The sequence below is a fragment of the Perognathus longimembris genome, chromosome 22 (genome assembly GCF_023159225.1).
Source record: "Perognathus longimembris pacificus isolate PPM17 chromosome 22, ASM2315922v1, whole genome shotgun sequence".
Taxonomy (NCBI): domain Eukaryota; kingdom Metazoa; phylum Chordata; class Mammalia; order Rodentia; family Heteromyidae; genus Perognathus; species Perognathus longimembris.
Window position 1 is genome coordinate 10,849,481 of NC_063182.1, and position 27,773 is coordinate 10,877,253.

Genomic DNA, 27,773 nt, shown 5'->3' on the forward strand with positions numbered 1-27,773 from the left:
AAGGGCCTGTGTAGGAAACTTTAAATCTCTTCCATATCCTAATGAATCAAAGACACAAATACACATGAAATGGATGACTTTAAGACTTTTTGAAAAAGTACTTACAACGACACTTGCAACTACATTACTGCTGAAAAACAATTGAGGTCACTAGTCCAGGCTCCTCCTGTGAAGACTACAGGATTGTATCACTCTCAAAGGAGTGTTCTTTTAAAAACTGGGAGCATAAGGGCTGGGAATGTGGCTTAAGGGCAGAGTGCTTGCCTAGCATGATGAAACCCTGGGTTCCATTCCTCAGCATCACATATATAGAAAAAGCCAAGAGCGGCGCTGTGGCTCAAGTGGTAGGTAGAGTGCTAGCCTTGAGCAAAAGGAAGCTAAGGAGTGCTCTGGTCCTGAGTTCAAGCCCCAGGACTGGCAAAAAACAAAAACAAAACCAGGGACATGAAAACCACTAGACGTATGCAAGAAATGTATGAAGTTCTGAGGTCATTTTACACATAGATTCAGCCTAGTGGAAATTACTAAGCACAGTTTAAATTGTGGGGAGTATTGAGGGATACATGATAATCTAATACTGTTCAGCCCGGTGCTAAAGGTAGGGAAGCCCTGTTAATACCACACATTTTATACACATTCTGCAGAACCAATAAAGTTCTTTGTATATCCATGATGCCATACTCCAAACTTAACCATTGTTTATAGCAGCGACTTGGGATTTGAAGACCAGTACAATTTCAAAAACTCTGGGCTAGGATTTGCAACTTGCATTTGTGAAGTAAATGTTAAAAAATTTAGTTAATAAATTTAAAAGCCAAGCCCCAAAAGAACTTTATTGATCATTACCACTGTTTTATAAAACTTAGGAAGGCAATTTTAAATAGTCAAAAAATTTAAGAAGGACACAACCTCTGAACAAGTAAAAGTCCTTTAACATGAGAATATTTAACATTAGTATTCTACCATATTTCACTGTACTTCATAAAGCACAGAAACTAGGAAAAATAGGAGGGAAATATTGAGACGACATTGCAGGGTAGGATGGGGTGGAGGGTAAGGCCTATGTCCGAAAGCCCTTCTCTTCTCATTTTCTTCCTGAGGCACTGAAATACCTATATATGATAATCCCGTTATTAGCGTGTCCCAAATTACAGTTTGATCCCAAAAGCTCTGAGTGCAAGTAAGGAATATGTGCAAAGAAAAAGGTAGATATAAGAAAATAAAACAGAATCACGATAATATCTCATTTCCAGGCTTATAAATAAGCAAATAAAATAGCAGGGACATCAGGAAGAGGAATCAGAATGAGAACACAATTAAGTCCATATTGTTTGGGAAGAAGACAACGCTATTAATCAGATTTAGATTTAGCTAAGTAAAATTTGTGTGTTAAATTTTAAGGGCAGCAATTAAAAACAAGGAATTTTTATGAACTGTAAAAAAAGAAATAAGATATCAAAACAAAATTCACTGAATTCAAAAGAAGGCAAGAACAAAAAGGAAAAATCCCCCAAATTTCAAGTTATGTAATATACCACTAAATAACTACTCATCTTAAAAGCAGGATTCCATGAAATACCTTCAGAATATTAGACACAATTAAATTAAAGATAGTTTTTTAAATAACTGTTGTAACTTTTAAAAACTGAATAAAATTATGTTTTAATAAGAGAATTTATATGAATATTATTCATTTCTTTCTTTTTTTTCTGTTCAGAAGAGCCACAAGTATTTCAAAATCTAAAAAAAATCTTAAGGATGAGATGACTTTTTGAACTCAAATTGTTGTAAATAAGCCTAGTATCAATTATTCATTGAGGAAAACTTGCACAAATGGAGTCATCATGATTCAATAGGAGCCAAAAAAACCAACTGTCATAGCATGTGTGATTCTTCTAATTTTAAAAGGAACTAATGGGTATTTTGTAAAGGATGTGGTTAGAGATAGGACCCAAGAAAACACAATATGTGACAGTGATTAAGACAATGACTAAATACACTTAGGAATTCCATGTTATTAAATAAATCAAGAAAGCCAAATACATATTTAAGGACATCAAATGAAGTACCATAAATTTTGAGCTGTCCTAACCTTAAAATATGGAAGAATATTAAAATTCCTAGGCAAGCTCACTAATTGATTCTAACATGGTGAGTTCTTTGGAAAATGATGGATTTTTAGAAATATATACAGGTAAATGGTTTTAAAGATGCATACATACACAGAAGGAAAAAATGTAATAATGGAAATAGGGAAAAATACTCACCAAACTGTTATGTGGGGTCAGGGATTGGTGAAGAGAAGACTATAAAGGCTTTCATTTTCTACACTGCTTTTAACAATTAGTACTGTTTTAAAAAATCAAGAATAAATCAGTCTTGCACTTAGGAGGCTGAGGCAGGAGCATCACAAGTTTGAGGCTAGAGTGGGCAACAAAGCAAGAACCTGTCTAAAATAATTAAGAACAATAACTTGAGAGGTTTGGGGTTTTTTTTGTCAGTGGTTAGGCTTGAACTCAGGGCCTTTGTTCCTGAGCTTTTTCCTGCAAGGCTCTACCACTCTACCACTTTGAGCCACAGCTCTAATTCTGGTTTTCTGTGGTTAATTGGAGTAAGAGTCTCACAGACTTTCCTGCCCAGGCTGTCTTCACAGTGTGGATCCTCACATCTTAGCCTCTGAGTAGCTGGGATTACAAGCATAAGCCATCAGTGCATGGCAGAATTTAAATTTTTCTAAGTATACACATATAATCTGTGGAAACCTTTAAGCTTCTACAAACATAACATTTAAAAGAATTAAAAGAGCCAGGTGCTGGTGGCTCATTCCTATAATCCTAGCTACTCAGGAGACTGAGATCTGAGGATCGCAGTTCAAAGACAGCCCAGGCAGAAAAGTTCCCAAGAGATTCTTATCACCAGAAAACCGGAAGAGGTGCTGTAGCTCAAAGTGGTAGAGGACTAGCCTTGAGAAAAAAGGCACAGGGGCAGCACCCTGAGTTCAAGCCTCATGACCGCCACCAACAACAACAAAAGCATGCCTGTCAATGAGCCTAAAGCATCAGGTAGTAAGTGTGTCCCAGTCCTGAATGGAAAAAAAATCCAAAAAGAGAATCTGAATGTCCAAACTGCAAGAACCAATTTGTATCTTATAAACCTAACCCGTATAGTCAACTTTGAGACATATCTACCAAGTCTTAGATTTTAACAATAATAGTAATAATAATAATTAATGGTAACAATGGTAATGATATAGGTTTTTTAGGCCTCTAGATAAAAGGACCAAGTTGCTTGCCAAGAAAATAAATCAGGCTGGCATTATACTTATCAACAACACATGAAACAAGCAAAGATTGGAGTAACATTTCTAAGAAACTCAAGCAAAGAAAGTATGAAACAGAGAGTTTTTTTTATCAGCTGAGATATTTTTCAATAATCAAGGCTGTGGAAAACGTTTCAATAGACATACAAGAATTTAAAGAATCCTGAGAAATTCATTCAAGGATGAATTCTTTCAATGAAGAGTTCATTGTGAACATTTAGCATTGGATAGCTGGTGAGTGAATATTATTGTAGATCTATGACAAACAAAATCGGATGTTTACAGGGTTCTAAGAGGTTAAAGACAGAAAAATTATAACTACAGCTATGTATATAGTTTGAATACATTCGTTAACTTTTTAAAATTTAATGTAATCTACTCATTTATAAGCTATTACTTAACTAATCATATGGTTTTTCCTCTCAGGAATCTAGAAATTTCCTTATAGGTTTAAGAACAAGATTGCCTTAAAAGATGGAAACAGTATTGGGTTTAGGAGTTACTACATTCCCAAGTTCAATGTTGCATTCCCTTTCAAGTAAAAGTATAACTCAATGCCTGCGAGGGAGCAGCGACAGTTAATGTGCTAAATCGTCTCTTCAGTAGATTCATTCTCACGGCCTCAATGTCTCCTTGAGTATGTTACACTCAAAAATATCTCTACTAATGACAGCATTAGTCATTCTTTTCCATCTTCTCTTTAGACAAAAAAAAATGTACTGTTGTCATTAACAACATTTCAACATTCAATTTAAATTTACCATTTCTAAATTAGTTTTAGTTTTAAAACAGGATTGACAGGATGAGAAGTCTAGCAGAGTGACTGAAGTAGTAAAGCACCTGCTTAGCAACCACAAGGTCCTTGGTTCAAACCCCAGTGCCGCCAAAAAAAAAAAAAAAAAACCCAATCAAAGTAAACACCACACAAGATGAGACACTGGTCAGTAACTAGTTTCCAACATGCTATAAATATTTTCTAACGGTCTAACAGTTTAGACGATGAGATCACAGCACTGTCCGTTCATAATGGAGTTTCCAGTTTTTGACTTTCATTTTCCTATGTGTTGAAGGGAGGGGCAGTAAAACATTTCCCACAAATAAATGAAATGTGACTACATTCCATTTTCTTTTTACAACTGTCTGTTGACCATCTGTCATAGAAGACACACCCTAGGAGCACAGTATCCAATTTTAAGGAAATGAAATAGCTATGGAAACATTTTTCTGAGAAAAAAATTTGAAGTGGAAAAATTCCCCAGTTACTGGTAAAAATACTGATGAGACCTGCACCTGGTTAAGCCTTCTGTATCATCTTTGTAATCATTGTCACTTCCAGCTACTTAGCTCCTGCTATAACTAGACCCTTTATCTATCCAAGATAGATACTAGATACCACTGCTGTCACATTTTACGCCTGAGGAATGCTTCAAGACATTAAAAAACGTGCCCAAGAAGACATGAATAATAAATGTGGGAGACAGGCTTTGAACCAGGTCTTATTAGAGAGTGTACATTTTAAACCATTATACTAGTGGAATTCCTTGCAAGGCTTATCTTCTGCATTCTGTGTGGGGACAGTAATGTTGCATTTGTAGAAATCCCATATCCCTTAAAAAGCCTTTTAGCACACAGCATTACCATGAGTAAAGTGTTTAGGTATGGAAATTATAAAATTTTGGCTAAATTTGGTAAGGAAATTTCTAAGTTAAATTCATTTGATATAGAATAGAAAGATTTTGTCATTATTTTTCAGTTTGTTAAGGAGGTTTACTAAGTTTTTAAAATAGGCTACTCAAGAAAAAAAAGTAATATTGTTAGAAACCAGTGAATCACACTTTTAATATAATCCTTTCCTGATTACTAAAAAATAATGGTTAGAAGTTCTGGTTTAATATCTTAGACAAACCTTCTATTTCCATTTTAATATAAAGAATTTTTTTAAAAAGGTGAAAACTGACAATGTTGGAAACTGAAAGAAGAGCAGCTGCCGAAGTCCTGAGGGATTCTCACTAATGCCAATGCTAAAAAGATTAACAACATATTCCTACTATAGACTCTAACCTGATCCTAAATAAATTAGAAAAAGATGGATTCACTTTGGCTCCCTCAAACTGTACCACTCAGGTGCTACAATAAGCAAAATGGTCAATGATTCCCATTAACTGTGCATACAGTCCTTCTTGACTCCCTGACACTCAACCTAGTTGCTTCCTTCCCTACACATCTACTCAGGCAGCAAATTCTATACTAATATGAGCGCAATGACCATGATATGTGCTTCCCAGAATGTGAGACACCCAATTAAACATCCCGAAAGAACCCTCAGAAAATACCAGACTGTTGCCATAGACTAGAAGCTCTGTCATCAAAAAGGATGATAAAGTAGGGAATCAAAAATAAAATTCAGGGCTGGGGATATGGCCTAGTGGCAAGAGTGCCTGCCTCATATACATGAGGCACTGGGTTTGATTCCCCAGCACCACATATACAGAAAATGGCCAGAAGTGGCGCTGTGGCTCAAGTGGCAGAGTGCTAGCCTTGAGCAAAAAGAAGCCAGGGACAGTGCTCAGGCCCTGAGTCCAAGCCCCAGGACTGGCCAAAATAAAATAAAATAAAATAAAATAAAATTCACCATACCTTGGATTTTACATTTTAAGTTAAAAATGTATCTATATTTGAGACCTGCAACATGGTAGTTTGAGGCCAACCTGGACAGAAAAGTATGAAAGTCTCTAGCTCTAATTAAACAGAAAAAGGCATCCAGGATGAAAGATATGGCTCAAGTGGTAAAATGCCAAGCAAGAGCATGAAGCCCTAAATTCAAGCTCCATAACTAAAAAATATATATATGCATATAGTCGTTTGGTAGTCTTTGAGTCATGTGTTTTATCTAGTGCTGTTTTTGCCAAACTAGAACAAAAACCTAAGAACATAAATTTCAAGGTATCTATAGAACAATGGTAGCCATCTTTTCATACAATCCCCTAAAATTCATATGGGTAAAGAAAGAAAGCAAGAATATTCACAGTGCAAGCCTACTACATAAACAGGAGACAGGTACGTTTGAACGCCAATAGAAGTGAGAAAAAAACTTCCTGAGACCTAAAAAGGTCCAGTGCCCACCTTGGGGGGGAGACAGGATAAAATAAAAGGAGAGGGAGACACGAAGGAATGGGGCTCAGCCCATGACTGATAAGGTACACCCCAGAAAGAGGTTATATTTAAAGTGACCAGTTGCTGGTGCAGGTCTGATGCCTTGTGAACCAGAGCAGTCCAAACCAGCGAATCACATGTGGAGCTGGAAGAGGCTTGGAAAGTGTGGAAGACCGGAGTGGTACCAACTCTGAGAGAACAAGTAGAACAAGTGTCTTTGGAAAGGAGTATGGTACTGGGAAAGTAGGAAGCTGTAGGCAGCAATGCTCTACTAAAACAAAACATAAGAGGCCAGGTTAGAAAGAAAGGAGACACATTTATTAAAGAAACCACATTTTGATGTAGTAATAAGAGGTGCTTTTGAGCTAAGAAATAAGCTATCCAACTCTTACCACATCAGTCACTTGCTATTGCAGGTGCAGGAAAAAAATCAAATCAAATCAATGTGAATAACAACAACAGAAAGAATCCAGCATGTATACAAAGCTACCATACAAGCCAAAAAATAGCAAGAGAGGATGCAAAACTTTTGGCAAATGAAGACTACTTTTCCACTATGGAAAAAAGTCACAAAGCAGAGGAAAACAGTTACATGATATTTCAACAGGAATTAAATATAATTAAATCAGTAACTGCCAGTATTTAAAAACATCATAAATCTGAAGTTTAAAAGCACACATACTGGACTAAGGGAAGAAAATAGCTGGTATAGAGGACAAGGTCTCAGAAGTTAGGACATTAAACATAAATGAAAATGAACATCTGTGAAGGCATATAGAGAACAGAAATAGAGAAGATAATTCAAAAAAAGAGGAAGAGAAAAAGCAGAAAGAGACAGAAAGATGAACAGAAACAAAAATCTATGTAAAGAAAAGTCACTAATGTCATGTCTACAGTTGTATGCTGACAAAGCTGAAACAATGGAATTTAATTCTTAAACTATAACTTTTAAAAATGTAAATTAGGGGCTGGGGATATGGCCTAGTGGCAAGAGTGCTTGCCTCATATACATGAAGCCCTGGGTTCAATTCCTTAGCACCACATATACAGAAAACAGTAAGAAGTGGCGCTATGGCTCAAGTGGCAGAGTGCTAACCTTGAGCAAAAAGAAGCCAGGGACAGTGCTCAGGCCCTGAGACCAAGCCCCAGGACTGGCAAAAACAAAACAAAACAAAACAAACACCTAAATTAGGGGGTTGGAGGTGTGGCTCAGGTGGTACAGGATGCCTGTCAATGAGCCTAAAGCATCAAGTATTAAGTGTGTGCCAGTCCTGGATGGAAAAAAATGTAAAAAGAAAAATCTGAATGTCCAAACCGAAAGAACCAATTTGTATCTTATAAAGCTAACGTGTATAGTCAACTTTGAAACATATCTACCAAGTCTTAGATTTTAATAATAATAGTAATAATAATTAATAATAACTATAGTGGTAATAATATAGATCTTTTAGGCCTCCAGATAAAAGGACCAGGTTGCTTGCCAAGGAAATAAATCAGGCTGGCATTATTCTCAACAACACATGAAACAAGTAAAGATTGGAGTAACATAAATTCAAGGAAAGAAAGTATGAGACAGAGGATTTTTTTTTAAATCAGCTGAGATAATTTGCCATAACCAAGGCTGTGGGAAATGTATGTATATATATATATATATATATATATATATATATATATATATATATATATACTATGAATTTTAAAAATCCTGAGAAATTCATTCAAGGATGAATTCTTTCAATGAAGAGTTCACTGTGAACACTTTAGAATTGGACAGTTGGTGAGTGAATATTATTGTAGATCTATGACTTAAAATTGTGCATAAGGAAAGAACATAATTACATATTACTTATGCCAAGGAAGTGGAGAAAATAATACAATACTGGAAGGGAAAAGGTATAGTTGGATAAGTTCATTTTCTTATGGGTAAATAAGGGAGAGTCAAACAGGCAGTTGGAAACTGACATGACAAAGAGCAGAATCTAAGAAAGAAAAAAAGACTAAGAAAAAGCTAAGAATAGCCATGAAAACAAACATAAACAAATCTACTAAAATAAAAAAATTTCAGACTAGATCACACAAAACCCCCTGAACTACACTTAATTACCTCAGAATACACTTTCTTTTCAAGTATAAATGGCATACACACTAAAAAAGACCTTGAGCTCGGTCAAGTCTTGAATTTAAAAAGATCGAAATAATTAAAAGTATGTCTTCAACAGAATTAAACTACAAATCAATAAATAGCAGGACCAAGAAAAACACAGAATATTTGAAAATTAAATGGTACATTACTATATACATGGGTTGAAGAAGAAACCACCATTTATACCATTTCCATCATTATACTTAGCAATAATTTTGCCATAAATTCTACTTTGTCAGATACCGAGACTGCAATACTGGCTTCCTATATGTATTTGGTACATGTGTAAAAGTACCCTTTCCTGTCATGGTTCTTAACAGTAGGCAATAATACTACAAAGTCTAAAGTTTCCCGAGGAGAAAAGATTTGATGAGAATTCTTACGTTCAGAGGTAACAGAAGTTATATTAATTGATGTAAAAATTCAGTATAAATCCATCATTTAGGTACTTCTATTGAAAAATTAAATTATTAGCTAATCAAGAGTAATTAATTGTTTTTGGTCAACTGTGGGGCCTGAACTCAGGGCCTGGACACCTTGAGCCACAGCTCCACTTCCAGTTTTCTGGTAGTTAATTGGATATGTGACTGTCATGGACTTTCGTGACTGGACTGGCTTTAAACTATGATTTTTCAGATCTCAGCCTGCTGAATAGCTCAGATTTACAGGCTTGAGCCACCAATGTCCACCTTAAGAGTAATTAAAATTTAAGAACTGAAGAGTGGTAAAAATATATGATCAGAAGGATATTGGTAACATTAGAGATAGTAAAACATTACTAATCTACTTTTATACATGTAATTAAAAGGTAGACTACAAAAGATTAAAACCTTTTTAAAAATAGTTAAAAGATATACAATATTCTATTTTTAAATTTTGAGCCTCTGATTCTAGGTTGAATTAACAAACATTTGAAAATGGAACATAGGAAGGAAAGTATTGGTTAAGAAATTAAAGATACCAATACATTTTTCTGTGGGTACTTCTGGTTCGGTCAAAACAAAGAAATAGGCATAGGAGATTTTCTTACCCAAAGAAAAACAGATAGAATACATGAAACAAAACACCAGGTATCAGGTAAAGGACAATAATCCTTCTAAGATGGAAAGAAAGGCAAGTCATTTTACTGTCCCAGCTTATAACCTTGAAAGAACTCTCAGGCTCTGGTGTAGAGAAGGGAAACTGACAATATAGTGGATTCTTGGAATTGAGGAGATGGCCGAGAGCCCAGGAAGATAGAGAGAGATGAAACTCAAGGAGAGTTCCAAAGAAGAGAGAACTGTACAAACAGAATCCTGGAGGTTTGCCAGAGATCCTATTATAATGTTCTTTTTTGAATATTAATCAAAAGAGATATAGATAGACAGATAGAGATAGGTAGATAGATAGATAGATAGATAGATAGATAAGATAGATAGATATGTACACACGAGGAAACTAATCACTAGGGAAAGAACATGTAAACGGTGCTTAGAACTTACACCTGTTACACTGCTCCCCTCAGCCACACTGGAAGCATATGAATGTTCTAGGGAAGGTTTTGAGTCAGTAATAGAGAAGAATTAGGCCTGAAGTGAGTATCACTCTTGACATAGGTAATAACAGGTATTGCTTCATAGAAACATACCCCAACGAAATGAAATAACTGAACCTTTGAATAAAGTAAGAAGAGTTATAAAAATATGAAAGATTCAGCACCCAACATGGTAAATATCTAGTGCCCAACATTGACCCAAAAGCCCAAGGCAAGGAGACATGAACTATATTATAGACTCATCAATAAGGAGACTAATCAACCACAACCAACTCAGAACCAACACACACATTGGAGTTAACAATGAATGTTCTGTGGTTATTAAAGTTGTTATAAATTGTATTCCATATATTCAGGACATTAAATACAGACACGCAGGATATAAAAAGACGCAAGATGAACTTCTAGAAGTAAAACTTCAGTGTGTAAAGTAAAATATATATATAGGCGGAAATAACAGACAATTAGACATTGATTAAAAAAAACAGCAAAATTTGAAGGCTGTGATGTTTAATCTTGATTATCAATTCATTCGATTAATGAATGCCTAAGAGATTATTAGCAAAGTTCACCTCTTCGCATGTCTGTGAGGGTATTTCCAGAACTGATTATATCCTGAGGACTTTGACCTAACCAAATCCACTAATGGATTCACTGAATAAACTATTAGGAGGTGGCTTTAACTGTGGAGGATAGGACCTGGTTGGAGGAAATGGACCATTGAGGGTGTGCCTCTGAAAGGTCCCTTCCTGTTTCTTAACTTCTATGAGATGAGCAACTTTCCTTTGCCATACATACATTCCTGCCACCATGATGCTCAACCTTCCTAACATTCAGCCTTGCCTCTGGCCTAAAGCGATGGAGCCCCAGGAATCCAAGGCTGAAACCTTGGAACTCATGAGCTGAATCTTTCCTTTCCTAAATTGGCTATGTCACTTTTTTTTCTCTCAGTGATAAAAGTATGACTAATACAAGGCTTAGGGAGAAAATTTATTCAAAATAATACAGAAAAAATTAAATGAAAAAAAGCATCAGTAAGCTAGGGACAACTTTAGTACCCAGGTAAAAAGAATGAGTGTGTGTCAATTAATTTGTAGCTCTAACTGTATTCAATCTGATACATAATAAGTTCTTATAATTTAGAAAACAATTCTAGAGCTCATCAGAGAAAAAAATTAAAAAGTGGGATTTGTCAAGATATTTTTATGAAGGAAATATAATAAAGCAGAGATGATGACAACTTCGAACAGATATTTAAACATATCAGGAAGACGGAGTACAAGTAATGACATGAAACTTAAAAACCAATCATAGCACCATATGAACTTGAAAACACAAACTGATGCAAGAAATAAGTGAAAAGAAAGTATTATTCAATAACCAATCGGGGTTGTTTTGTTAATACAGAATAAAGAATAAAGCTCAGAAGTTCTGAACTTCTGACTCAAAGACCATTTGTTTCACTGGGTATCTGTGGAAGGCAGGTGAAAGTGATTTATATTTCTGCTTAAACCTGAGCCATAGAAGGGAAGAAGTTTTCATTCAATTGTCACACCACTGCCATGTGATGCCCAGAAGAGTGCCTCAGTGATCAGGAAAAGCACACACACACGCGCGCACACACAGACACACACACACACACACACACACACACACTCCTACCATCATGATTGGGAACTTTGCTTTTGCTTTATATTAAACTTAATTAAAAAAATGAACTGACTATATATATGCCTACCTGATCTAGGGAAGGGAAAGAAAAACGAGGGTGTAAGATATCACAAGAAATGTACTCACTGCCTTATTATGTAACTGTACCCCCTTTGCACAACACCTTGCCAATAAAATTTAATTTAGCAAAATGAACTGAGTAAAAAGAGGCATATGAAGTACTACTAATCCTTCAGTTTTCCTCTTTTTGTCATCTCAGTTTATGTGATGTCTTGAAACAACATTTGTTTAAAAGTAGAAAAATTGGGCTGGGGATATAGCCTAGTGGCAAGAGTGCCTGCCTCGGATATACAAGGCCCTAGGTTCGATTCCCCAGCACCACATATACAGAAAACGGCCAGAAGTGGCGCTGTGGCTCAAGTGGCAGAGTGCTAGCCTTGAGCAAAAAGAATCCAGGGACAGTGCTCAGGCCCTGAGTCCAAGGCCCAGGACTGGCCAAAAAAAAAAAAAAGTAGAAAAATTATGCTGAACTGGAAAGAACTTGAAGAACTTGGGTCTCCTAGAAATGTCAAATCTGGCCTTGGTTTAGAAAGAAGAAGAAGAAGAGGAGTAGCTGAAGAGCTCCCATCACACCCGCCCCAGCGCTTCTCATATTCCTCCTAACAGCTTAGTAATCTGAAGTAATTCTGAGAGGAACTGACAACTATGCAACCAGTGAAGCCTCTGATGGTCTTGCCACCGCCAGTGCTGTCTTTCATCTGTTATGGCATTCCAATTTCATGAGCCCCTCTCGAAAAATTTTTTTTAAATTACCATCATCTTAAAAATGGTATTTCCATTTCTGGAAAAAATTTCCTATTCTCTGGGCACAGATCAGTGACTCTGACATTTGGCTGTCCATTTGTTTTTGCTGCTTTGGAAAGGAAGCCCCAGACCGCTCAGATTCTGCACTGGCAGGCCAAGTGCGCAATGTCCTGCTACTGATGATTTTGAGTGCAGAGGCTTGATTGGGGCCAGGATAGAATCATGCTTTTGTGATCCAGGTACGTCCGTCAAGATAGGGGACTACTTATTAGAAATGTGCTGAATTTCTACAGAATAAGCCTTGAAACGCTTGATTAAAATTTGGGCAGAAATTTCATCTTTTTTCTTCAATAGAAAAGGAAAGAACCATAAAAAGGAAGAAAAAAAAAGAGAAGGAAAAAGCAATGCTTTTTAGGATAGGCTCAGTTCTCTCAACGATTTATCACAGTTGGGTAATATTCTTGCCCTTCTTTTCTGGTGACAGCTCTGAAGACAACATTGTGTGCTACTGCTTCCTAGCAGATGGCTCACTGGGGGAACATTCTAATGCCGGAAATAAGGGGGACCAAACATTTTGCCAATTTCTCTGGAGGCAAAAGCAGATGTCACCTAAACTCTTAAAGGTTACCTCTGATCAAGATAATCTTAAGATTGAAATGTGAATTGGTTTATATCCAAAAATTGGCACTATAGGTAAACATCAAGGACCATAGACTTTGCCAAAGACAATAACCTCAGTAAGCTGGGGACAATAGGAAGTTACTGAACATGAAATCAATTGTTTCTTTGCACAGCTCACCTGTAGCAGGGTGTGCGACAGTTCTGATTCTGCAAGCTACCTGTGTTTTCATAGAAGCCAGGGTTTACAACACTAACCACCAAAGCAAAGCAAAATAAAAACAGACTGGATGTCAAGCACGTGGGGTCAGGTCGGAACCATTCAAAGTTTTCTTACTTTTTTTTTTTTTTTTTTGGTCAGTCCTGGGCCTTGGACTCAGGGCCTGAGCACTGTCCCTGGCTTCTTCCCGCTCAAGGCTAGCACTCTGCCACTTGAGCCACAGCGCCACTTCTGGCCATTTTCTGCATATGTGGTGCTGGGGAATTGAACCCAGGGCCTCATGTATATGAGACAAGCACTCTTGCCACTAGGCCATATCCCCAGCCCTACTTTTTTTTTTTTTTTTTTAAGATAGAGGATTACTGTATAGCTCAGGCTGGCCTCAAACGTATAGTTGTTCTATCACAGTTTCCTAAATGTTGGAATTAGAGGCAGGTACCACCATTCCTAATTCTCCTACTTCTTTAGAGTCATGTTGGTGCTAACCTGGAATTCAGGCTTATTTTGTTTCAACATTAAAAACTTGTGGCTGGGAATATGGCCTAGTGGTAAAGCGCTCACCTCACATACATGAAGCCCTGGGTTCGATTCCTCAGCACCACACATACAGAAAAATCCGGAAGTGGCGCTGTGGCTCAACTGGTAGAGTGCTAGCCTTGAGCACAAGGAAGCCAAGGACAGTGCTCAGGCCCTGAGTTCAAGCCCCAGGACTGGCAAAAAAAAAAAACACCCAAAAATCAACATTAAAAACTTTTTAATAATGAGAGGCTGTTAATTTTTTAATTAAAAGAAGACATAGGTTTTAAACAATGCTTTTTAGGATAGTCTCAGTTACTCACATCTGTATTCCCAGCTACTTAGGAAGCAGAGACAGGGAGGGTTATGGATTGAGGCCAGCCTGAACAAAACTTCAGTGAGATCCCATATCAGTCAGTAAGCTAGGCATGGGGGGGGCATATCTGTCATCCCAGCTACATGAAAAGCCACAGGTGGGAGGATCATGCATGGTTTGAGGCTGCTTCTGGGCATAACAATGAGAGTTACCTGAAAAATAATGAGAGGTAAAAGTCTGGAGGTATGGTTCAAGTAGTAGAGCACCTGCCTAGCAAGCAAAGGTCCTGAATTCAATCCCTAATACCACAGAAACAAAACAAACAAGTATTTACAATTTTTTTTTTTGCCAGTCCTGGGGCTTGAACTAAGGACCTACGCACTGTCCCTGAGCTTCTTTTTGCTCAAGGCTATGCTCTACCACTTGAGCCAGACCACTACTTCCGGCTTTTTCTGGTTATGTGGTACTGAGGAATCGAACCCAGGGCTTCGTGCATGTGAGGCAAGCATTGTAACCACTAAGCCACATTCCTAGTGCCTTACAATTATTTTTTAAAGATAAAATTTAAACAAGACTATATGCCTATAATATTACTACAGATTTTTTTTTAAAGCTACATAAGGCGCCCAGTGCTTCTAACAATGCAACCTATTCAGGGGACTGAAATCTGAGGATTACAGTTCAAAGCAAGCCTGAACAGGAAAGTCTCCAATTAATCACCAAAAAGTGGGAAATAGAGCTGTGGTTTGAGTGGTAGAGTGCTATCTTTGAGCAGCGACAGTGCCTAGGTCCTGAGTTCAAACCCAAGGACCAGCACACACTAAAACACGCTACACAGAAAAATCTATGAAGAAAATGAGTACTTTCATGTATCATGGAATAAGAATCACTTTCTGGAAAGCAATTTTGTAATGTGCAACCAAACAGTCATGCTCTGCTCACAGAACTTCAGATTTCAATGTTTATACTTTAATAGCCATCAAAGTTCCTCTGCCTAACATAATCTCATATAAAGCCTTAATGTTTTAAGCATTAAAGATTATGTATTTCCTATCACTAATTATAGAAAATGATAATACAAAAGGATTAGAGAAAACCTATACATTCCGCAATTGGAGATTTGTTAAATTCTGGTATATCCAGAGTGCTCAACCCTGTGATTATGTGTGCCATGGACTGGAAATTTAATTGTCTGCAGGGTCTAAGAAGATAACATAAATGAGTGAATGGACCTGTGTTGGAAGCCGGGTGATCACAATGGAGATCTGTTATTTTCAGGACAGGCAAGAAGCCAGATCCCCTGATTCTTTGCAGGAAACCAATAATACCTCAGTCTACTTCCTTTCTTTTCTCTTCTCTGCTTTTCTAGGTCTGAGGCTGGCACTCAAACTGAGTACCTGAAGCCTCTTTCACTCATTGCCTCAGACTCTATCAACTGAGCCACGCCTCCAACCTTCCTTCCCTTCCCCAGACAAGTTCCTCAGCTTTAAAGACCTTCTAAGCAGGCCAAGACTGAGGACAACCTTGTCCTTCAAGTAAAATGCAGAACTGCAGTTCCAAATTTAGGATTTTTAAAATATGTAATTATAATATCTTTTAAAATTTCACTTAAAAAGAAAAAAAACTCATGTATTTGTATAGCTGAACTATCATTCTCACTCAATTGAATTGGAATTTCTGTCTGAAGAGGGAAAGAGCAAGATATGTGGGCAGGTACCTGATGGTCTTCCACACATCAAACCCATCCAGAGGCTTGGTGCCGTTGGTGTGTCCCCCGGCCAGCTTCACCAGCGTTGGCAGCCAGTCAGAGATGTGGATGAGCTCCCGGTTCTTTACACCCTTCTGTTTCAGCAGAGGGCTTGCCACAAAGCCCACTCCTCGAATACCTCCTTCCCACAGGCTCCATTTCCTTCCTCGAAGGGGCCAGTTATTGCCTCCTGCCAGTGTCTGCCCTCCATTGTCTGAAACAAAATTAAGTGTTGGTATGAAGATATGAAAGATGTTAGAATCCAAATGGAATCACTTGTATCGAGCCCTAACAAACAATAATAATAATAATAAACAAAGGCCACCACACCTTCTACAAGAATAGTCCCACAAGAATGTCTGTCCATCAACTGCGACCCTGGGCCACCACTCCTGAGAGCAATCCCTGGAGCTAAGAAGTTAGTGTTTACAAGTAATTTATGTAATGGTCCTCAGTTTTCCTGTAAAAACACCCCTTTGCCTCAACCTTTTAAAATACTTTCACCCCAACTGCAGTACGAATGTTCCACTGTTTCCAAATAAACTCTTAAATACACTGAAGACCAGAACTTCTAAGTAGTCTCCTATTAAATGGTACTTGGATAATGAAAATGAAAGCTCATCCTTACTCTCTCCCCTAGCAACTTCCCTTTTCCCACCTGCTGTCCTCAGTTATACAGACAAAACCATTAGCCAGTGTGGTGCATACCTTTAATCCTCTACGGGTAGGCCTCCTGAACAAGGCAAGGCAGCCCCCATCCTGTGTGCGTTGGAGAGATGTCTGTATCATGCAGACCTTCAATGAGTATGTGCAACTCTATAGATATTTCAGTGTGTGTGGTGGCGGAGACCAAGCCCAGGCAGAGCCTTGCATACGCTAGGCAAGCACTCCACCTACATGCGTACAACTCCATAGCACCGGAGAATGTGCACTGGGCTTCACTTGGGCCATGCAAAGGAAACTGCAGGTAAAGTTAACTTTGCCATTTAAAGGTTCTGGGAGTCAGGACAGCAGACTTTAAAAAATGCTTCCTGAAAAAAACTATAATATGTACAACTGGCAGCTAAATTGAAAAATTTTATTTATTTTTATTTTATTGTCAAGGTGATAGAGGGGTCATAGTTACATACATAAGGTAGTGAGTACTTTTCTTGTCAAACTTGTTACCTCCTCTCATTTTTCTAATCCCCACCCCCAGTAGTACAGTTGGTTTATAACATACTGTCTTATAAGTATTGCTGTTGCACTGGTTTGCCTTTTGCCCTTGGTCTCACTATTTCCCTTCCCTGATTCAGACAAACATATATACAGTGCTCAGAGTACCAAACTCAAATATAGTGACAACAGTGGCTAAACTATAGGGAAGACAAACAAAAGAAAAAAATAATTTCATATGGCACATTAAAAATAACAACAATGGGGGCTGGGGATATAGCCTAGTGGCAAAGAGTGCCTGCCTCGGATACACGAGGCCCTAGGTTCGATTCCCCAGCACCACATATACAGAAAACGGCCAGAAGCGGCGCTGTGGCTCAAGTGGCAGAGTGCTAGCCTTGAGCGGGAAGAAGCCAGGGACAGTGCTCAGGCCCTGAGTCCAAGGCCCAGGACTGGCCAAAAATAAAAAATAAAAAAATAACAACAATGAATTCCAGTCTTAAGACTGTTAAAAGATTTTCCCGGGCTGGGAATATGGACTAGTGGTAGAGTGCTTGCCTTGCAAACATGAAGCCCTGGGTTTGATTCTTCAGCACCACATATATAGAAAAAGCTGGAAGTGGCGCTGTGGCTTAAGTGGCAGAGTGCTAGCCTTGAGCAAAAAGAAGCCAGGGACAGTGCTCAGGCCCTGAGTCCAAACCCCAGGACTGACCAAAAAAAAAATAAAAGAAAAAGATTTTTTCCTGTGATTGATAACTATCTCTGTAAACAGAGTAAGTGAGAATAAAAGGTAATTTTGGGAAAAAATTCCTCCCTGCTTGACAGGATGTCAAAACAACCGTTCATGAGGTAAAGTGCCAGGGAAGAAGTTTCTCTTCACAGACCACAAAGGGGTGGAAGACAGTGGTGTAGACAGCAGAAGTTATGACGGACTGGAGTTAGGTATCTTGCTAGCCAGTTGAAGGCTCAGAGTTGGATGTTATGTTGGCACTGTGGAAAAGACGGATAATTCTTGTATATGGAGGTTGTAAAACCATATGAATAGCCAGCCATACACTAAAGACATGTTTCAAATAACACTTGCTTGAATGTATATTTTCCTTAAAGATTTTTAAAAAGCCACGATTTCCCCAATGAACCACAGGAGGGCAGTGTGGCAGACAATTATTATTTGTGGACTTTTTTTGCAGAAAGTGAAATTGTGGATTTGAGGAACTACTGTATATAGTATGAGGTGCGCCTGGGAGGAAAGAGAAGCTATATTTGGTGATGCCACCTCCACACGAGGTACTACTTGGATTTCCCAAGATTGTTCAGAGTCTGGGGTTACCCAGAGCTGGAACTGAGACCTTACAGCAGCTACTCATTAGATGTGTGGCCAGGGGCAATGTTCTGCCTCCATTTCCTCATACTTAATGTGGAAATAATAGCTCCTACTACATATTTTAGGGTAAGAATGATGTGATACCATTTGTGATCATTTTTGGCAGGGTCTCTGGACCTCCTAAGTTTTCAATAAATGGTAGTGAATGCTGCTGTTCTTAGCATTTACTGCAACCTAAATAGTCTTTTTTTTTATTGTAAAGATGATGTGCAGAGGGATTATAGTTACATAAGTCAGGTAATGAGTACATTTCTTTTGAACCATGTCACCTGTTCCCTCCAACCAAAATAGTCTTATTACCTCTTTATTGTTTGAGAACAAAACAAACTTTAAACAACAAACAGGATTTAGCTGGTCATCAGTGGCTTCATGCTCTAGCTACTCAGGAGGCTGAGATACAAAGGTGACAATTCACAGAAAAGTCCTGGAGACTTCATCTCTGATTTATCAGTGTAAAAGCTGAGCTGAAGGCATGACTCAAGTAAGCCAAGCAATATGAGCACTGAAGTTCAAACTACAGGAGTAGCAAAAAAATAATGAGGGTGGGGAGGGGGAAGGAGTTTGAAAAAACCAAACAACTAGTAAAGTAGAAAAGCTAGGATCCCAACTAGGTCTGTGACTCTCCAGGCCTTGGCCCTTACAGTGTCATCCCTTAATGTCCCCAGTGAAGAGTGTACATACATATGTAGACATGCCACACACACACACACACACACACACACACACACACACACACACCCAACAAACAAACAAAATGAAAACCCCTCACTTTCCTCACTTTCCCATGAAAGCCACAAGAACTGGTCAATTCAGTTGACCATTCTTCTCTATGTTTCACAAAGGGTGGTAGAGAAGAGTCTTAAGCTGTGTTAGATGAAGGTAACACTGTAACACATGGCTGAGTGACAATTTAATCATTTGATACTAAATCTTATGAGACTCTTTTCTCAACCTCATTATATCTTGGCTCAGACAAAAACTGAAGGTCCATGCATTCACCCAAGTGAGTTTATGACATACACATTCCATTTCACAATCAATTCTCCACTGAGTATCTATCAGATGTAAAGCAAACTTTCAAAAAGCAGCTATTTATATGATTTAAAACCATACTGGAAGTTGGTATCTGCAGACGACCCCATGCCAAGAATGACTGAGAGCACAGTTCCTGTTTCACTGTTTTCTGGATTGCTATCAGTGATCTTGGCTCAAGGTTTTAGAAGATGCCTTTTATTTTTGCTTTACACAAATAATTCTTTGAGATAATAAGTATTATGTTCTTCAGTTCCATAAATCTGTTGGTACCCAATGAAAAATTCTAGATGGTGATAGTAGCAGTGTAAAATCTGGCACTGAGTCTAGAATCTGATTCAGGTCTGAGAACAGCCCTTTAGAGAGGAGTCACAAAGGAAAGTGCCCTAGGCTGTAAAGGTAATTTGGCTACTCTAGTTGCTTGTAGGAGCTGGAGGTGTATCCACACATCAGGAAGGGAAAGTGCTAGGCAGTGACTGTTTCTGCCATTGATTCACATGGTTTTGCCATTAGCAATGATAAACAATTCTAACATCAGTTATCAATCTGCTTCCTCAATCATTTTTTTCTAGAGCATTCCAGAGGGAAAGCACTGTCAACTGACACACTTGCCAATGGACTCTCCTGTCATAGAGCCAAGTACAGCTGTGGCAGGCAATTCAACCCCCTGGGTCCTCCACCTCTGCAGGTGCTGCCTGGCCCCTCATCAGCATAGGAATGGAATCCACCAACTTAGGCCTTTAGTTGGCTACATAAATGAGAAGTTTTGAGAAGGTGAGCCAACTAAAGGCCTTAAGTTGGTGGATTCCGTCTGGACTATACTATTTGTCAGCTCTAGTATAGTCTCCTGGGTATTTCAGGGAATTTAAGACTAATCAAAACAACAACAGGACTCCAATAAGCTCATTTGAAACTAGGTAGATTAAAAAAAATTATAAGACAGTGGAACCACTACTATATCAAATACATTTCTTTTTTCTTCCCTCCTAATTTTCTATTTAGGCAGTTAATTCTTTTTCTTGCTAAGAATTTGGTTTTATGATAAAGTTTTGTTTCATTTTCTGACCAACTTATGAAAAAATTTTCAAATCAAAATAAGATGACTCCAGCTAATAAAGGGAACTCTAAAACATTTCTTCCTCAGAGAATTCTTTTCTCTTTTTTTTTGTCCAGCAACTTTTTGGCAGGGGCAAAATCTAATTATAAAACTTTTGCTGTCTAGAAAAGAAATGTCAAGATAAAACAAATGCTGTCATATACAGATTGTAAACCTCACTTAATTATCCACAATTTATCAAACATAACTGTCAAAAGTCATGGAAAAGATGATCAGCCAACGATCTTCGCAAAAACATTACTAAGACCATGAGGACTCATTCTGTCCAGCTGATAGAAATTAAACTGAAACTCTGACAACAACCTAATTCTTGGGACTACTCCCCAGATAACTCAAGCTGCGGCCTAGCTGCCAAAGGCTGCCCTGAGCTTCACTGAGCCCCACCTCGGTGCTTCTGCTAGGATTTCCAAACTCTGCCTCAGAGGCCAAGGAAAGACAGGCAAGGAAGGCTCCGCTCGCTCGGGCACCTCATCCCAGCGTCTGGCCTTCTCTCTGCACAGGGCACTAAGCAGGTGACTGATGATGAGCAGGCAATGTCATTTTCAAAACAACTTTTTTTTTTTTTTTTTGTCAACTTCAGTGTCCCCAAACAGTACTTGCTTATTGATAGGTAATGCTTTTGGATTAATTTTTAGACTTACTAAAATCGAATCAGAGAACTAATATATGTCTTAATCATCATCCAAAAGACCAGGCAACCCTTAATATGTGGGCTAAAAGACTTTTAAAGAGAGACTTCTCTGAAGAGGAAATGAGAATGGTCAAGAGGCACAAGAAGAAGTGCTCAACATAAAAGAAATGCAAATGAAAACAACATTGAGATTCCACCTCACCCCAGTAAGAATGTCCATTATCAAGAAAACAACAACAGATGCTAGCAGGGATGTGGCCAAAAGGGAACTACTACACTGCTGGTGGTAGTATAAACTTGTTCAACAACTCTGGAAAGCAGTATGGAGGTTCCTCAAAAGGCTCCCCTACGTCCCAGCAACCCTACTTTTGGGCATTTACCCAAAGGATCACAAGCAAGACCATACTAAAGCTACCAGCACAACTATGTTCATCGCAGCACAATTTACCATAGCTAAAATATGGAATTAATTCAGATGCCCATCAGTAGATGAATGAATCAAGAAATGGTGGTATATATACACAATGGAATTCTATGTTTCTATCAGAAAGAACGACATTGCCCCATTCATAAAAAAAATGGAAAAACTTGGAAAAAAATCATACTAAGTGAAGTGAGCCAGACCCAAAGAAACATTGACTCTATAGGGTTTCCCACATTGGTAATAATTAGTATATGTCTAGGATAGCCCTAGCAGATGATCACAATAGCTCAATAGCCATATACATATGATCATATAAGATGATAAGTGACATGAACTCTAAGTTATGGAAATAAGTGGTTTATCACTGTTGTTGTTATTTTCAATGTACTATGTGAAATTATGCCTTTTTCTTTTGTTTTTCTTCCCTATGGTTTTACCTCTGTTGTCACTGTATCTGAGTTTGGTACCTGGGTATTGTATATATGTTTGTCTGAATCAGGGAAGGGAAGGGGAACATCAAAATGGTGAGACAAATGGTAAAAGGTGAACCAATACAACAGCAATACTTACAAGACAATATGTAGTAAATCAACTGTACAACTTGGGGGGACACTTTGGGAGGGGGAGAAAAATGAGGGAGGAGGTAACAAGTTTGACCAAAAAAATGTACTCACTGCCTTATGAATGAAACTGTAACCCCTCTGTACATCCCCTTGACAATAAAAAATAGCCCAGGAAAACAGGATTTTTTTCTTGCTAAAAGATTTTTGAGAGAATATCTACCTACCTATAACCTGATGTTCTTTTCCAGTCTTTCCCTCTTGTTCTACATTCATTCATGTGTGTTTAAACTGAATGTGCATTTAGTTCTGTAAGGTCTAACTTTAAAATAAATTTCCTACCCATCTCCCATTCTCCAGCCCTAGAGCCATGGGTCAGGTACACCTCTTACCTGGGCTCCTGAGGCAAATGGATTATACAGCTTCAAGATGCCACCAGAGGTTTTTCTGTTAAGCCCTAAACTTATCAGGCCACATCTATGTTTAAGGACATGAGTACTTTCCAATCAGCATAAACTTCAAACTTCACTCAACAGAGAGAATCCTTTTATGTGTGGTCTCAATTGGTTTTTTGAGCATTAACAACTGTCCTTTCCCATAAAGAATTCTATGTTTCGGTCATATAAACCATTTCCTTTCATGGTAACTTTGCCTGAACACATCGACTCTCTGGCCTAAAAAATGCCCTTCCTTTTTCCCCTTTGACATAAATTTTAAGTGCCATGTTCAATCTTTTGTGAGACTACAGCCTAGTTCTCCAAGCAGTTTTTCCTCTGTCCTGTATATAGATCACATCTTTTGTACTTATCTCTGTGTATAGTCAATTAGTTTCTGGGTTTGTCTTCCCCAGAGTTGTGCTCATAAAGGTCAAGAACCAAGTCTCGTTGTTTTTCTTTCTAAGACTCGCCATAGGAGCTGCCACGGAGACAGCTTCAATGATGGGGAGCACAGCAGAAACGAGGCCACTCAGCAAAAACAGAGGTCAAGAACACTAAAAAGTAACTTTGGTTACCACAGAGTTTTTATTTCTGAGGTTTTGTCTAGTTACTTCATGACCTTAACTTTCAGGACATGTTTCCACATACAAATAAATGCTGCTTAATCTACAGGACACTGGTAGATTTCAACAAAGGCCAACCAACCAAATACCAGAATTGCTTGTCTTACTTGGTACCTAGTCAGTTATGATGATGTTGAAGGGGACTTGTGGAAAACATTTGAGAAATCACTGGTCTTGCTCACTCCTTCACAAGCCTGACTTGAATCCTACCATGTGACAAGGCCACTCACTTTCAGGATACGGACGCTTACAAGATAAACAAGGTCTTCTCTCTCAGGGAGAAGTCAGGGAAATAAGTTCCTCCAGGACCAGGCAAGACAGAAGAGCTGAAGCGGGAATGACCCAGCAGAGCCAGCCACATGATGGTAAGAGAGGGAACCCAGGAATGGTGAGCAGGAGGCTCAATGGCTTTATTCAGCTACCCATTAGACAGTGCATCACATACTGTTCCGCATCAAGGTCTCTTCCTAGTTGAAGACTAATGAACTGCATTCTTAAGAATATGTGTTCCTAGGAGCTAAAACAATAAACTAGCTGAATTATGATCAGATATAAACAAAAAGGTATCTAGTTATCATTTTTCTCCATCATCCCTAGAGCCATCTTACTAATTTCACTGAAATATATTCAAGTTTTAAACATGAAGTATTATGAATTTGGACAAGTTATTCAATCTCTAAGTGTACATTACTTTATTTGAAAAAGTATGATCACAATGGTTACCTTAATAAAGTGCCTGGCACAGAAGTGGTCAGTTGATACTAGCTATTTGTTATTGACTATAGTCACCAGTACCAGAAAACTATGCAGAGCAGAACAGAATCCTATCTGGACACTTCTGCATTCCAGATTTAGGTGTTAGAGCCACACTTCCAAAGGCACACTCCTAAATTCCCTAACAGGTTATATTCACTATTATATGATTAATTAAATGAGAGCCATAAAAGCACAATGAATGGGATGGATTTTGTTATTATTGGAGGAGACCCAGGATGACGCCCTTCTCTTTCCATGAGTTTAAATAAAGCAGACTGGCTCTCAAGGAAATAAGTTCCATAATGAGAGCTTGGGGTTCAGAATAAGCATCAGAAACTGAATTAGTCAGTGAATTTTTGTTGAGGTTTACAATAGTACATAGCATTCAAAACACATAAGTACTATAACACTCAGCTCACAGTCAGACTCCCTCTTGAGGAACAGCACCAGCAAGGGCAAGGGGTCCTTCTGAGCAAACACAAGGGCTTGGAGTATTTGGAAACCAGACACCAAATAACTGACATAGATAGCCACTAGGAATTGAAAATAAAGGAAGATGGATGTGGGAAAAGGCTAGAATCAGGATTACAAAGAAAGAGCTCATAAAGAATTGTAGTAAAAGGTTTCCTCACTATAACGGGGCAAATGTAATTGCTTATAATAATGAGATGTTTTCTCTCCTTTCAAATTCATTAATGATGAAAAGGCTGAAAAGTTCGTTGAAATATCAAAAACATTTGTTCTTTAAATCAGATCCAGGAATTTTAAGAGTGTTGTAATTTATTGCGAATTGGTTGGTAAATAACTTTTCTGAAGTTAAAGCAAGAATATTCACACACCTTGGAGATTCTGAGATGAAAGTTGTAAGACAAGAACAAAATGGTTTGTGAGTTGCATGGTAACATTACATTTAATCTTCATATTCAGGATCCCCCTAATAAGTAGCACAGAGGAGCCTTGTTTCGTATGTTCATGACAAAGTGTTGTTTGGTCTAACCTTTTTTATTTATTTTTTTTTGGTCTAACCTTTTTTAAAACCTAGAATTCTCCTTGATTTTTCCGGTAGGTTCATCTTGAAAGAACACTTACTATTTTTTTTCTAAATTCATTTCAGAGTAAACGAAAATTCTTGGTCCCTTCAAGAATATTATAGTTGGGCTGGGAATATGGCCTAGTAGCAAGAGAGCTCGCCTCGTATACATGAAGCCCTGGGTTCGATTCCCCAGCACCACATATATACAAAACGGCCAGAAGTGGCACTGTGGCTCAAGTGGCAGAGTGCTAGCCTTGAGCAAAAAGGAAGCCAGGGACAGTGCTCAGGCCCTGAGTCCAAGCCCCAGGACTGGCCACAAAAAAAAAAGAAAAAGAAAAAGAAAGAATATTATAGTTAACTCACAAATTATCTGACTCTCATTCTTAACCTTAAACACATTTAAGGTGATCAAGTAATTCTTCACTAGACAGCTGTTTATATACTTTAGTGATGCTAAATTGGGAACCAACAGATGATAAAATTACCACAGAAGTATTTGAGAGCCTGCGATATTAAAGGGCAGTAGGAAAAAAGTGAGAATACTATAAAAAATAGGGAGGGGGGAGAAAGAATAATAGTTTCAAAATAATGAGTATACTATCTACTTTTATGGTGAAAAGGATGTGAAGTAAGGTCTATGAGCTTCAGAGTAATAAACTAGGGAAAGCTAGAATATTCTACTTGGGCAGCACCAACTAGTTTGTGTTTTCAAATAAATGATAGAAGTTAAATGTGCTGAATTTTAAATAATAATTATTAAATAATACAAATTGAATGTTCAACGTTTTGCTTAATCTCTACTTTACAAGTAGTATGATATGTTTTTACTGTTACTAGAAAAAAAATCAATAAATCAAACCAAGTGGACAGGCAATGTTTTGTTTCCCCGAGTGCTCCTCTGAAGTTTTGCCAAGTGCTAAAGGAGCTCACTGATGTCTGGGTGTTTAAAGTTGGGAGAGGCTGACAAACATCATCAGAACACAGACCAGCTCCCTTTTTTCTGAAGAACAATCAGAGAAGGAAACACTCAATGGTATATACAAAATTAACTCTATACTCCCAAACAGGAAGCAGTTTGGTAAAAAGAATTCCAAATAGAAAAGTGGCTAAACAAAGCAAGAGGTGAGGGGACATAAATCAGTCATAAATCAGGTTTAAAAAAACAAGACCAAACAATCAAACAAATCAAAACAAATGTTTCTAGGTAACCACCAAAGCAATCTAAAGCGATGGAACCAGAGACCAACTCAGGCAGTGGCCTCTAGAGGCTCTCACGTTAGCACTTCCTTTGTGAATCTGCTGTTTGAAGGCTGGCATGGTTAAAAAATAATTATAAATAATCCTATCATACACACGCACACACGTGTGCACGCACACGCGCGTGCGCAAGCATGCACACAGAAACAATTGAATCATTGTCACATGACCTAAGTCTAGCTTGCTCTTTTGCCTTCCTCTTCTACTTTTAGAGACATGTGATTATGGCCCAAACAGATAATCCAGGATCATCATCCCATCCTAAGGGAAGTTTCTACTTTAGTGGAAACCATAATTTGGTCTGCAATCTTAATTCCACTTTGCTTTATGACAGCATATCCCCAGGTTCTAAGCTTAAGCCATAAACATCTTCTGGAAGTTGGTGGTAGGGATTACTCTGACCACCACAATCATGATGACCAAGCAAGGTTCATCCCAAGATTGCATCCATTTTCAAATAAAAAATAAAACTGGAAAAATTACACTTCCCAATTTCAAGAAATGCCACAAAGCTGTAGTAATCAAGACATCATATAACTGTGATGAATTGTCCCGTAAAATAACCACATTAATACAAAGGGGTTTCATTGCCATAATTTGAGCAAGTTCACCCTATTATATTTCTTAAGCAAATCTCCCTCCTCTCCCACATTTCAAACAGTATTTGGTGGATTTCATTATACTACTATCACATACATACATACATACATACATACATACATACATACATATATATTCCCCTTCATCCTCCAATATCTTCCCCATTTTTTAGGGAGACAGTCCTCTTTTTGCCATTATCATTTGAGGTCTAGATTGTAACTATGAATGAAAACAAATGTTTGGCTTTTTGAGTTTAGCTTATTTCACTCAACGTGATGATCCCCAATTCCATCCATTTTCTTGTAAACAACATAATCTCATTCTTTATGGCTAAATTATACTGCATTATGTATATAGGACACATTTTCTTAATCCATTACACAACAAACTACATTTAAATAGCCAAATTTAAATTCACAATTTAAATACATTTAAATACACAAATGGTCAAAACACAGTGAAAAGATGTTCAGTGCTATTAGCTATCAAGGAGATACAAATAAAAATCCCAAGAGATATAGTACTACATACCCCAAAGAGTGGCTAAAATCTACAAGACAATCTGGTGAATACACTAAACAGCAGCGAATGCCATACCAATTATGTGTCAATAAACAATAAAACAATTGTATCTCAAAAATATGAGACAAGAAAAAGAAGGATGGGTCAAAGATCTAATTAAAAGGTTATAAAAAAAACTTTTACAACCGTAAAACTTTCACA

At 37.9% G+C, this 27,773-nt stretch overlaps 1 protein-coding gene across 1 annotated transcript in view; it reads right to left on the minus strand.

Annotated features, from left to right (window-relative positions):
• Arsb (arylsulfatase B) overlaps positions 1 to 27,773 on the minus strand; it is a 140,198-nt gene that overhangs the window by 44,971 nt on the left and 67,454 nt on the right. The window contains exon 5 of the mRNA XM_048331132.1: positions 16,012 to 16,255. Coding sequence (XP_048187089.1) covers positions 16,012 to 16,255 — 244 coding nt within the window. The remainder of the gene's footprint in view (positions 1 to 16,011; positions 16,256 to 27,773) is intronic.